The sequence below is a fragment of the Epargyreus clarus genome, unplaced genomic scaffold, assembly GCF_041222505.1.
Source record: "Epargyreus clarus isolate Ecla_fem2 unplaced genomic scaffold, WU_Ecla_fem_2.2 ptg000018l, whole genome shotgun sequence".
NCBI lineage: Eukaryota > Metazoa > Arthropoda > Insecta > Lepidoptera > Hesperiidae > Epargyreus > Epargyreus clarus.
In genome coordinates, this window is record NW_027332226.1 from 2,691,091 (window position 1) to 2,705,450 (window position 14,360).

The 14,360-nt window shown below is 33.2% G+C and overlaps 2 protein-coding genes across 2 annotated transcripts; one reads left to right on the top strand and one right to left on the bottom strand.

The window, feature by feature from the left end:
- Positions 1–269: 269 nt before the first annotated feature.
- Ced-12 (engulfment and cell motility Ced-12) lies at positions 270–3,818 on the top strand. Its single transcript, XM_073083129.1, has one exon. It carries the CDS (start codon positions 403–405, stop codon positions 2,602–2,604), a length of 2,202 nt encoding a protein of 733 aa, XP_072939230.1. The 5' UTR covers positions 270–402; the 3' UTR covers positions 2,605–3,818.
- Positions 2,622–14,192, bottom strand: LOC140749891 (transmembrane protein 87A). The gene is made up of 11 exons (XM_073083130.1): positions 13,941–14,192; positions 13,544–13,604; positions 11,965–12,059; positions 11,266–11,451; positions 10,580–10,729; positions 8,371–8,546; positions 7,979–8,086; positions 7,282–7,503; positions 6,528–6,648; positions 5,541–5,688; positions 2,622–5,114 (listed from the first exon to the last, which is right to left on the bottom strand). The coding sequence occupies exons 1-11, from the start codon at positions 14,037–14,039 to the stop codon at positions 4,894–4,896; spliced, it is 1,587 nt and encodes a 528-aa protein (XP_072939231.1). The 5' UTR covers positions 14,040–14,192; the 3' UTR covers positions 2,622–4,893.
- Between the last annotated feature and the right edge of the window lie 168 nt (positions 14,193–14,360).

The window sequence follows — 14,360 nt, forward strand, 5'->3', positions numbered from 1 at the left end:
AAATATTAAAGTACCTATTTTTTATAATTCATTTGTCTCATTATCAGAGACGTTGAGATTGTGCAATTTGTTGTTACAAAAACATGGAACGAAGTACATGAGAATATAATAGTTAGTATTTTACGTGAGCTACGCAGTTAATTAATACTAAATCAATCAAATTTATTATACTTATTGTCTCAATATAAAGAAAATCATAGAATGAATGAGTAACATGAACAAAATAAATGTATAAACCTTATGGCAACATTGCGTTTTCGAACGTCAATCAATGTCAATAATGTCAACTTATTTTATTTTATTAAAAAATTACTGGCTTGGAGTTCTGTTTATGGGACGCGAACAATAAAATATTCTGTGGCCGCGTTCGTGTCAAGGAAGTGATTGTCAAATGGTGAATAGATGTCTGCAAAGCCAATAAAAATGCCGTCGGCAACGAAAGATTCGACTATACTGAAGATTGCGGTGGAGATGTTAAATGCACCGGATAAGGTGCCACAATTGATTGAATTCGACCAGAGCCAACCCTTATCTAGCTACATTCAATTGCTGTGCAAGCAGTGGGGTCTGCTCGACCCAGAAAACTACGCCTTACAGTTTTCCGAAAGCAATAACCAGAATTATATTACGGAAAAGAACCGAAATGAGATTAAAAACGGATCGGTGTTACGCCTCGAGCAGTCCCCAGCGAAAACTGTTCAGGACATTCTCGCGAAGATCAATAACGGCTCAGAACAGGAACAAACGGAAGCTCTGTGCAAATTATCAACAGTGAGCAGCGATTTGACATTTGCGCTGGAATTTATAAACAAAAAAGGTTTGTCTCTCATAATAAACAACATCGAGTCTGGTAGGTTCAAGGGCAGCTCCCTAAAGTACGCTTTGGTCACTTTTGTTGAACTAATGGACCATGGGATTATATCCTGGGATATCCTAGAAAATCAATTTATCAACAGAGTTGCCAGTTTCGTCAGCAATCAGTCCAATACACAGGACCCGAAAGTAATTCAGTCATGTTTATCGATTCTCGAAAATATTGTATTGAATAGTTCAGGGAAAAATTCTCATGTGGAAAAGGAAATCACAATCCCCAGTTTGATATCACACTTGCAAAAAACATACCAGGACAGTATTATCCAGCAGAATACCATAGCATTGATAAACGCCATATTCTTAAAGGCAGATATGACTAAAAGAAGAACAATTGCGGCAACATTATCCTCTAAACAAGTGCGTAATGTGATTTATGAAAATCTGATTGGTCCTCGAGAGGGACCAGGCTCGGAGCTTGATCATCAATTGTATGTGTTACAAACACTCACTCTTGGCCTACTAGAACCTAGAATGAGGCAAAGGGCTGATTCCCAAGAACAGGAATCACAGGAAAAGATTAAAGAATTGAGGAAAATTGCATTTGAAAATGATAACAATTGTAATGTTGAAGTTACTACACGAAGACAGATGGGGAGCTTCTCAAAGGACTTCAAAAAACTTGGATTTATGTTTGAAATTGACCCCATCAAGGATTTTAATGAGGTACCACCTGGTATGTTGGCTTTGGACTGTATGTTGTACTTTGCAAGGAATTACCCAGAAGACTATGCAAAGATTGTTTTAGAGAACAGTTGCAGGGCAGATGAACATGAATGCCCCTTTGGTAAGACTAGTGTAGAGTTGGTGAAGCAGTTGTGTGATATTCTGCACATTGGCGAACCACCCAGTGAACAAGGTATTAAATATCATCCTTTATTCTTCACACATGACCATCCCTTTGAAGAACTATTTTGCATCTGCATTGTGCTGTTAAATAAAACATGGAAGGAAATGAGAGCTACCACAGAAGACTTTGTCAAAGTCTCTAGTGTTGTGAGGGAGCAGATAAGCAGAGCGTTATCAGCGTTTCCGAAAGGCTTTGATAAGTTTCGCCAGAAGATAAATCAACTGACTTACACTGAAATAACACAGATATGGCAACAGGAACGCACAAATAGAGAAGTGTGGGAGTCACGCGCGACACCCATTATAGAGTTGAAAGAGAAAATCACCCCAGAAATAATAGACCTAATTCAGCAACAGAGATTAGGGGTTTTGGTTGGTGGTACCAGGTTTAAGAAATACATATCTAGGGGTCAGAGGATGAAGGACAAATTCTGGTTTGTGCGTCTATCTCCCAACCACAAGATATTGCATTATGGTGAGTGTGATGAGAAAAGTACACCCAGCCTAGAGGAGCTCACTACAAAACTAGCAGTTGCTGATATAAAGTGTGTTTTAGTTGGCAAGGAATGTCCACACATGAAGGACTTGAAAGGCAGAAAGATTAATCCTCACCTTGCCTTCTCTCTCATTCTCAAGTCAGTGGAAGTGCCATCACTGGACTTTGTTGCTCCAGATGAACAAATATTTGACTACTGGACGGATGGAATCAATGCTTTATTAAAGGAAAAGATGTGTAGTAAATCATTTGAGAATGACTTGGAGACATTGCTGTCCATGGATATCAAAGTGAGATTATTGGATGCCGAAGGAATTGACATTCCTAAGGATCCTCCTCAGATACCACCAGAGCCAGAAGACTACGACTTTTATTACGATAATAACTAATGAAAGTCACATTAGCATATTGTTTAATCATGTTTTATTATGACATGTATATAAAATCAACTTTAAGTATTATATTTACCTAGTATACATAACATATTTAATCATTTATGCACAGTATGCTATCCGGAGCTTTATATGCTTTAAAATTTAATGAATATTCTGGCATATCCCAGAATGTGTGAATTGTACTGCCAGGGAATTATAATAGGCATTAACTGATCTCTGTGTAAAACCTGAGAATGATATTGTATGTTTTTGAGCTTAAATGTGTTGATAGATTTTCCTTTTTCGGTTTTAAGTTTGTGATTTTGCTTTGGATAGCAGTTTCGCTGTGTTTTAATAATAAGCATATTTGGACCAGGCCTCATTCCTTTTATTTGTATATTTATAATCTATGTCATGTTGTATGATTGACTTATTGAAAATGTGTATTGTGAAAGGACACTTCTTCATCAGAAACATTTGTCTATCATGTAACAGTTTAGATCTAGCGTTACATCAATAAGTAAGAACTGAGCATTACAATATGAAACTGTAATTAAACATTTTACATATTTCATAGCAGATGATTTTACATAAAATATGCCATTTAGGATTTTTAGAATTTTTGGTTTTTAAAGTGAAGATTCATCAATTACTGACGCAGTATAGTATGTAAAATTAAAAATGTAACCTTGGATTGTTACATTAAAGACAAATGTCTCGATAAGGAAGCACCCTAATGTTTATTCTTGTATTGAGCATTTACTATTTATCTAAATATCAACATGTCACACATAGACATGCAAAACAAACATTATATTTTAGCTATTTTTTTAATAATAAATTACCATTATAATGTCAATTTAAAGTATAAATACGAATGTCAAAAGGATTTCTTTAAAAGCAATTGTATGGAAGATTTTTAACTACCTTATTTTAATTTATATAAAGCACAAAGTATTTGAAATGAATATTTTTTATAATATTCAATTTTTATTTAAATACAACTATATTATAATATATTACTACACTTGCTACAAAATTTTACATACTTACATAACAATTAATCAATTTCCATTGTATTATATGGACTGAATTCAATAATTACTTGAAATTACGATATTAAGCATTGTGGCCATATTCCGATATTATATTTTACATACCAAAGATAATCTGTAAAGAACAAAGTATATTTAACAATATCATTATTAATAAATAAATTTTATTAAGAATCATTGATCTTTTATTTGTACTAGAGAAAAGTGAATTTGTACAAGGACAGTATACTTTAGTTTTAGCCCGTTATTATTAATCCATCCAAATTTTGCCAACGAAAGTTCGATATTCTGTAATTTTTAGTAACGGATGTTATTAATCAATTTATCCATTTCTTATCTACCAAACCAGATGTGGATTCATATGTCGATCTTTAGTAGGCAAAACTTTGGATAGTTTATTAATACCGTGCGTACTACTCTGGTAATAAACATAATATAGAATATAAAGGACCTATACATACATCATCTACCTGATGTCATCATAAATGCATCTAAAAAGTGATTAAGATCTTTCCCTGTCTTAGCATAAGTTTATTTACCTCTCACAAAAGACCTTAAACATAAGTATTCATATCAATTTCCTTAATTCATTTTAATTAATACTTCTTGCGTTTTCTAGTGGTGCGCCTAAACTAGAAATAATTCTGATGCTTTAATTCTTGATAGCGTAATGTAATATCTATGATTTGCATCATTACCAATGACTACAAATGTATTCCTCAATAAGCCATAATATTTGGGAACTATTTTCGTACCATTTTTATATCAACTAATTATAATAATTTTGTTATCGCGTCATGTTTGCTTCATGTTTTCCAAAAGATTGATATCCTGTCCTATGGGTCTATGATTGTAACTAATACCCAGACTAGAAACAAAATCAAATATCTTACTTTGAAAAGTAAGCTAAAATAGTACAGTTCCTCTTACAGGAAATTGTCATATTACTTTTTCTAAATAAATATTTTATTAAATAAAAAGTAATTATCTTGTTTCAAAAGGATTTTAGAAAGTTGCAGATATATAAATCAGGAAAAGAGTTTTCTAAAACACTTTAATTATATAAATATTTAAAAGTGCAAAATGTAAAAAAAAAATCAACCATATTACGTTTACTCCACATAACGCTACACATAGACCATAAAATATTGCATCTAATCTCACAACTCTTTAGACATTAGCATTTAGGAGCACCACACACGGTAAGCCTCAAATAAAACACAGATCACAACACGACACTTTTATACATCTACTGCATTTTGGAGACTTCAAACTTAGTGTTGATGATTTCTTCATCGGAGTCGAGTAGGGGTAGAGTGCTGGCCGGGATGTTGTCCTCGACCCAGCGGAGGTCGTTCTCGAGGGAGTTGTTGCGGGCCTCGGGTGCTTCGCGACTGTCCCCGGAGTCGCCGGTGCTGGTGCCCCTCATCTTTACGCCGTACGCGTCGTTCACGAACTGCTCTTCCTCTTCTGAAATCCAAACGTCAAATTATTATCGTAAAACTGCTTTACAGTACGAAGTAAGCAAATGAATTCTTAATACGGAATACTACTCCTTCATATTTTTTAAATCGCTGAGACATGCTGGTGGAACAGATACATGGGACCCAAGTTGGATTCAATCAGACAGATATCCAAATGCGTAGACATTGCGTAGTTGACATCGACGGAAAAAAAGGGCCCTAAAATATATTCTCAACCCATGCTAATTATCGGAATTAAATCTCTAAATTTTAATCAAAATTCTAATTCTCTCATCTAATAATTACCTAATCGAATTAAAAATATAAATTTATCAGTGTAAACAACGTTCTTATATTTGTTTTTTTTTGGCCTTGGCAAAGGAAGATCGGTAACCCCAAAACCCCACTATAACCGCCCATGACTAACACATACCGTCATCATCCTCAGCGTTATCGAGCAGCGGCGTGAAGGCGTACCGCTGGTTGTTGTTGGTGGGCCGCCACAGCACCATTATCGCGGTGAGCACGCCCGCGAACAGCATGTGCCAGTACGCCTCGTCCAACCAAACGCCTTTCCAATCCTGCCATTTCAAATGTTATTTATTTATTTTACAAACACACCTATCACTACAGGTACGGTCTGTGATTACAAGAGTTATGTATTGCGTCGGGATGCAGCAGCCAGGATACAGAAAGACCGAATTACTTATATACATGTATTTAATCAAAACTGAATATTACAAGTTTTGTATTAAATCTAACCTAAAATATAACTAATTATCCTAATTGACTTGCTGATTGGTGATTATAACACAGGCACAAACCTTTAATGTCTAGATACAGGTCTGTGATTACAGATAATTCCCAATACGTAGTTTGATTTGTTTTTTTTTTAATCCATTAGATACACTGCCTTACCTTAAAGTTGTATGTTTTTTACTTTTTAAAAGATACAAATTTGCAAAGGAATGTTGTTTACAGCACTGCTTCTTCTTCCATAGTGAAACACTTTCTAAAGCGGTGGTAGATTCTTCAAAAATAGTTATATTTCAACCAATTTTGAATATTTATTGCCCACAATTGAACCAGGACTATACAACACGTGAGTTCTCATTCTTAGAGGCAAAATAAAAAAATAACAGTTTCAATTTGCAATGTAACAATATTTGGTATTTAAATATGTCAATTTAGCTTTGTTAATATCATCATAATTTTGGAACATTACATTGAATCAATTATATTAACAAGTCGTTTAATCGTATGAGTAAATAATGTACTGTTTTTTATACAATCAATTTTTTTTACTTTTCGGCTTGAAGGACCAAAATTTATGGCATTAAATAATAAAAAGTTGAATATATGTGTTACAAGTAATAAAAGTGTAAATTTAGAAATCGTTTTTACATAATCGGTTACTTACAGTGATACAATCCAAGATTCTGTAAGACTTGAGCGAGTAGAGCATGAATATCACAGAGGCGATGACGGCAAATATGAGCGTGTTCGTGAAGTGTCTGTACAGGGAGAGTTTCACAGAATTTCTGTAACAAATATGTGAAATATGTCATCATTGTGCCAATTAAGATACAGAAACATAAAATAGATAAGGTACAATAATAGGAAAAATAAATCAATGTAGAAGGAAAACACAAGATATAAATAAAACAAAATTAATTTTATTGTATTTTTGTCAGTAGCTTCAAGTTCTGAAAAGTAAGAAGTCGATACGCTTATATGTATTAGTTGCTGCGTTGACTAGTGTGTGTGTGCGTACGTGCGCGCATGCCACGTTTGTGTATGTGAATGCATGTGTACATACTTGCGGCTTGTTCGTATGTGTGCACATGACTGGGTGCATGAGCACCAACGGGGCGTGGTACGTGTATATGTGTGTATATACATAGATGGGCATGATGTGTGCAGTGATGGCATGATAGTGCGCGCGTGGCGCTTTTGTGTGTATGCTTGTTGGTATATGTTCATTCGTATTAAATGGGGGCGTGAGTATACCGTATTCGACGTGGATGTGTGTGTTGTTGTGTAGTATATTTATATATATACTTGAGTGTGTATATGCATGCACGTAGACGTGTGTATGTGTGTGCGCGCGTTGTGCATGCGTGCGTATGTGTATGTGTGCATATGCGTATACAGCGCAAGTAGAATGTACCGACCTGCGCAGCTGCAGCGTGCGCATGGTGTGCGCGAGCGACACGAAGACCCACCAGCAGATGGCGCTGTCGAGCAGCGAGAGCGGCGCCTCGGCCAGCAGCAGCGCGCGGCGCGGCGCGGGCGCGGGCGCGCGGTGCAGGCGCAGCCACGCCTCGATGCCGCCGAGCAGCGCCCACAGCAGCCCCGTGCCCACCACGCGCTGCAGCGCCGGGCCCAGCCGCGGCCTGCAACCGACACCACATTGAAAATGCTATTTAACATTAAGTCCACGTTTTGTACCACATTGTTTTTAACATGGTCAATAAAGAGTAAATAAATAAAAATAAATTAACGGAACCATTCATCCAATTCCAGTGACCACGAGTCTCCACGAAGTCCTCTTATGACCATGATTACTTGAGATAGTCACTCATAGTGTACTCAAACACGGAAATCAATTAGACCATAGCAAGAGAGAATTATAATATAATCATAATAAAGTTAGAAATGTTGCAGCCAATTACCTTAATAAACCATTAACTATTTGCCTAGCTTAGTCATTTAAATTATGCATTAAACAAGCAACTACACAAAAATATATAAAAGACAAATAAATTCCTTCGCTGTTAAAACAGTAATCATTAACATTATAAAAAAATTGCAACCCAAATAGCACAATACATTTCTTTTTATTTGTAAAAACTACGATTTGATACTTACTTAACAATTCCAAATCCAAGAGACACGATTATAACTAACATTCGAGCAAGGGCCCTCTTAGCTACAGAGACCCATTCTGCAAACATGTACGCTTCAGAGTTGAATAACCTGCAAAATTAAAATCATAAGACATTCTACATTTCTCATAAAATCATAACTTATGACATCAAAATGTCAAATTACAAAAATAATTTTAATTTTCAATAAGCAATTATTGTTATTAAAAATATAACCTACTGAAACAAAAATCCTTTACTAATAAGTCATCTTTAGATTTCAACTAGTAGAATGAACAGTATAGAATGTGGCCAAACGTCGAACATACGGACAAGGGGATCTAAAATTGTGCTTTAGTGTGTTAAAAAAAAAGCAACTACCAACTCAACACCCACCCAGTTCTATTGATGGACGAATAGACCCCATAGTACACAGCGCTCTCCACCATGCCCATGAGCGCCACGCCGCCAATCCAATACTGTATCCTGAGGAGGTCCCGCCATTGCAGTGCACATACGATCATCCAACATGTGCAGAGGATCGTGTACAGTCCACACATCGTCCCGAAGAACTGGTAAAAAAACAGATGTTGAAGTAAAAAAAATTAAAATCAGCTGTTTGCGTCAATTGAATCATCCGCCATTTTGTGTGAGTAGCCATTTCGCGATCGTCAGACTATTCTGCTATTACTTATTTTCCTATTTTTTCCTTAACTTTTAAATAAACAACTCAAATCGTTATTAGCTGTTAGTTAATCTTATCCTTATTAGCTATAAGTCTCACATTTTTTTCTAACAATAAGTGGATTAATATATTACAGATGATAGAAGTGTAAATTTATATGGAAAAAAAAACTTAAATGTGTAATTACTATACACTGTTACACTATCTTTATTAGCATTTAAACATGAAAAGAATCATGTATCATTAACGATAAAAGTAATGTTATACCAAAATACATTTTTGTCAAATGATATATACCTACTCGTTAGGGGTGTGCGAATATCGTTCGAATCGAATCGAATCGAATATCAATATTCGATTCGAAATTCGAATCGAATAATTCGAATTTTCGAATTATTCGAACTTCTTCGAATAATTCGAATAATTTCGAATAATTCGAAAAATTTCGAATAATTCGTAAAAATTTCGAATAATTCGAAAGTTTTCGAATAATTCGCGAATTAAGGGGGTATTCTAGTCTAGAAGCATGAATTTCAGGTAATTTTTTGAAGTGCCGTAAAAAAAGGCAATCAATATTTTTACCATCCATTTTTTTATAACTTATTTATTAACATTACAAGATTCAGTATCGTATTTATTATTTTTGAACAAAAATTTGTAGCAGATTTTCAAATCTTGATTTTTCATAATACTTTATTTGCTATAATTTAATTTTTATTACTTCATTATTTAAAAAAAAAACTATATTAATTGTTCTATTTGTGTTACTATATGGTTTAAATAAAATGTATATTGATTATTGACTGTTAAATTTTTATTCGAAAATTGAAAATAAGAAACCCTGAAAAAATTCGAATTATTCAAAAATTTTCGGATTATTCGAAAATTTTCGAATTATTCGAAAATTTTCGAATTATTCGAAATTTTTCGAATTATTCGGGAACTTTCGAATAATTCGAATTTTCGAATTATTCGATTCGAGTTTCGAATCGAATATTAATATTCGATTCGGAACGAATAATTCGTAAGTTCGAATTATTCGCACACCCCTACTACTCGTACCTACTTAAGGAAATATAATGTATTTGCTATTGCATGCTTGAATTTGATATTGAAGTATCTATAGTATTTCAAATGTTATGGGAGAACAATAAAAAGTTATGCTGGTATTAAAACCTTATGTAAAAGAATGGACATCACACCACAATACATCTACTAGGGGTGTGCGAATATCGTTCGAATCGAATCGAATCGAATATCAATATTCGATTCGAAATTCGAATCGAATAATTCGAATTTTCGAATTATTCGAAATTCTTCGAATAATTCGAAAAATTTCGAATAATTCGAAAAATTTCGAATAATTCGTAAAAAATTCGAATAATTCGAAAGTTTTCGAATAATTCGCGAATTAAGGGGGTATTCTAGTCTAGAAGCATGAATTTCAGGTAATTTTTTGAAGTGCCGTAAAAAAAGGCAATCAATATTTTTACCATCCATTTTTTTATAAGTTATTTATTAACATTACAAGAATAGGATCATCCCCAAATTTCAATTTTTATTATTTCATTATTTAAAAAAAAAACTATATTAATTGTTCTATTTGTGTAACTATATGGTTTAAATAAAATGTATATTGACTGTTAAGTTTTTATTCGAAAATTGAAAATAAGAAACCCTGAAAAAATTCGAATTATTCAAAAATTTTCGAATTATTCGAAAACTTTCAAATTATTCGAAAATTTTCGAATTATTCGAAAATATTCGAATTATTCGGGAACTTTCGAATTATTCGGGAACTTTCGAATAATTCGAATTTTCGAATTATTCGATTCGAGTTTCGAATCGAATATTAATATTCGATTCGGAACGAATAATTCGTAAGTTCTAATTATTCGCACACCCCTAACATCTACCCACCGGTAAGAGAGGCCACATCGAAGCAGATAAGTAACCAGAGGGCGCCACCATCTCGATGTGGAAGCTGGCGTTGAATTTCGAGTTGCTCTGCACTTTCATCAGCAGTGCATACGTTCCTTCAGCTGGCATCACTAATACTGGCGGAATGAGCTGAAAGTTCAATATAATTTAATTTTTTGTTACATATAAACTAACAAACAAGCATATGGTCCGGTATGGTACGGTCACAGCCATCCGGAAACATTTGTCAACCATAAATTGTTAGCTTCAATCCTTCTTAACTACGACAGACACTTAAAATTGAATTCACAAACTGCCTGGCCCAGAACAGAAATTAAAATATTTACTTGGCCAGGAATCATGCCTAGAATCCAAATTGTATCTAAAAATGATGGTAACAATTTTGTCAAGAGTATAGTCTAGTGGAATTGAAGCTTTCTTTACTTTTCAGAGCTCGAATACAAAAAAGAGGATGATTCTACACTGTACAAAGCATTAACTCTCATAATTAATACTCATTCTATCCAAATATTGGCTAACAAAGATCAAATTTTGACTACTTCTAGTTTGAAGATCGCGAAATGTCAATCTTTGGTATGAAAAACATTGGATAGATTGATTATTAACAACTAGCATTGATCTGGTATTAAAAATTCCAAAATGGATAAATAAAGCTAGTGTCTTACAGATTGCCCAGCACTTTTCGGTTGCTTGCTACCATCGTCAGTCTTGCCGTCTTCTGATGTGGAAAACACTATGGAGGTCTTACTGCTACACATATAGTTCTTCCTCACGCTCAACTCTTGAACGGGTGTCGAGTTATTTATGTCATATGTTGACCAGTCCACTTCATTTGTGCAATCTACGATATGCTGGGAAAAGATTAAAAAAATTGAACAATATTATTATAACAATACATTAAGGATGTTATAATTCAAGTATACCCATACTACACTGTAGTAGTAGTAGTAGTAATTTAAATTGTGGGTTGTTGTCAACCCATCACTGTCCCATAGCTGGACATAGGGTTCATCTCAGAGTGAGAAGGGATAGGCCAAAGCCTACTGTGCTAGACTTCACAACTATTTGTATGCAGGAAGACCATTGTTAGGAAACCTACACTTCTTTAAAATAAAAATTTCTCTATGTTGTATGAGGTCTACCAATGCACACTTGGCCAGAGCAGTGGACTATAGTGTAAATCGCTCTCACCCAGAGACACGTGGCCAGCAGTGTCACAATAAAGAGTTGACAAAGATCTGCTTGACTAATCAGCCTTATTAATTGTATAAGTAAAGGTCAGTCTTTTTTTTTCAAAATTATTTTATTGTTATTACGTACAATATTATGTTGAAATATAATAGAAAAGTGATATAAAAAAATACCTCTTCAAAGTAATGAAAATAGTCCGGTGAGCACCACGTAGGTCTAAATTTGTACGAGACAGTAAGGTTAGTTTCCACATCGCTATCACAATGCACTGAAAAAAAACCTTATATTATTTATTTGAATCCACATTACAAGTATAAATATTACACTGCTGTTATGAAATGAATTGAAATATATTTATTTTGTATAGGCCAACAACGGCACTTACAAATTGTCAGTTACAATATTTTTCTTAAACTACTCCCAGATCGGAATGCAACCTCTACTGAGTGAGATACATTATTAGGCAGCAATAGGTTTATGGTGGTGACTTCCGAGATGAATCACAAAAGGTTCTAACACCTTATGGTGATTCTTTTATAAGTTTATGTGACATCTTGAAAATACTGTTGTTTTTATTTTTTGGTCATCAAGATGTCATCATGATGTCATAATGTGTCTTCATGCAACATCTTATCATTCATGTGTTACAGCCTGTAGTGCTCCGGTAACACAGGTTCATTAAGGGCAAGGCTTACCAAAGTTTTAAGATTTAAGATTCAAAGTTTTAAGATTTTTTTACTATAATTTGTTATTTGAAATAAAAATAAACAGCATTCCTTAGTTTTCTAGTACTCATACATCTTTTCCATAAAAAAAGGATCAAAAAGGTAAAAAAATATAGCTATTGCCAGCATGCATCGCCAACACCGCCCTTATCTCCAATTTATAGAACAGATAGGTGTAGATACTACATGCAATAACCAGTTTTTAGTACTGTTTATCTATGAGCAATGGCTATCAATTTACTGAGAAATCATAGACATACATAGATAGACGAGAGAATTTATACGATATTATTTATACATCCTTAAGTTATACGATAAATGTTTGTATGCCCATAAGGGTTGAAGATAGAGCTTTTTGTAATCCCTAAAAACCTGTATACACATATAAAGATATTATTATTATTAACAATAAATAAAGAAATAATTACAAAATAAATAAGGATTTATGCAAAATATAAAGAGACAGGTCATCTGAGGGTAAGTGATGTCACCTATAGGTATTAGCAATGCTTGAAACATCGCAAATTCATTGTATTTCAGGTACTACATGTAGGTATGCAGGTAAACATTCAACAAAGAACCATAGACATTTTTGTTCACAAACGCTTTTGAATGAATGTTTTTGTTTATGCAACTTTTCCATACCACCATGGCACCATTTTCTTTTTGCATTTGAAGTTTACTTTTCTAAGGTAACTAGGTAATTGAAATAAATTGTAATTTTAGTTGATATCATTCTAATTGACATTCTTATTTGTTGTTATTGTTTCAGAAGCAAAACAGATTATTTTTATTTGATTGCTAACAAGTATTTGATATAATTTATTAACCATAATGTTATCGAGCATAAAGTTTCTATACTTAACTAAAATACTTACTTACTTAATTGTTTACTAAAATTTTCTGTACAAAATGTATGTAATATGGCATTATCAAGTGTTGGAGTTTTATTTTTTTAAATTTCATATCATTTACAAATGCAAACCATTTTTATCTAAAAACTAGTTAATATACATGTCATACTCACATACTATTATAAGTTTGGTATCCTTAAATAATGATTTTGATATTGCAAACCTACAATCCTCCTGAAATAATAAAAACATTGTATTAAAATTACAATAATATATAGGTTTAAAAAAAATATTGATTTTTCATAGTTTGAAATACATATTACAAAGATATTAAGATTATTAAAACATCCATTCTATTAAATATCCATAGAACAGACAAAAACATAAAAGTAAACAGATTTTCAGGCATTTTTGTTAGTGCTGTAATGAGTGTCTAGAAATTATTATTAATAGGTGGACAACGAGCTATCAATAGATATTTACGTATAAATAATAATCTAGAATATGTTTTGTTGTTATTTTATATGTTATGTATATTTAAAATTATCATTATAAAACGTATTTTCTCACCCCACTCATCGGCAAATCCCATTTTCCGACATCGGAAAAACTAAGCGCTACTTCGCAGGCCACTGCCAATAATACTAATTGTCCTAACGTTTTACCCATTGCTACGGAAGCGGAGAGCTACGGATTATGTAAAAAAAACTAAATTTTTCAAAAACATTATTCTAATTTTGTTTTACAAAGCAATAACTTTTAACATTTTTGTATGAATAGAACGTAAAGTGAATTAGTATGCACGTTTGACAATGACAAATCGCGTCAGAGTTTATCTTGTATCTTTGACAGATAAATTTTAGATAATAAGATATAAACTCCAAAAATATGCATTATAATATTAATTATAACTGATAACTTTTTTATAATATTTAAGATTAAATAACTAATTCCCTAAAATATTTAATAAAATTAGCTCATTTATGATAT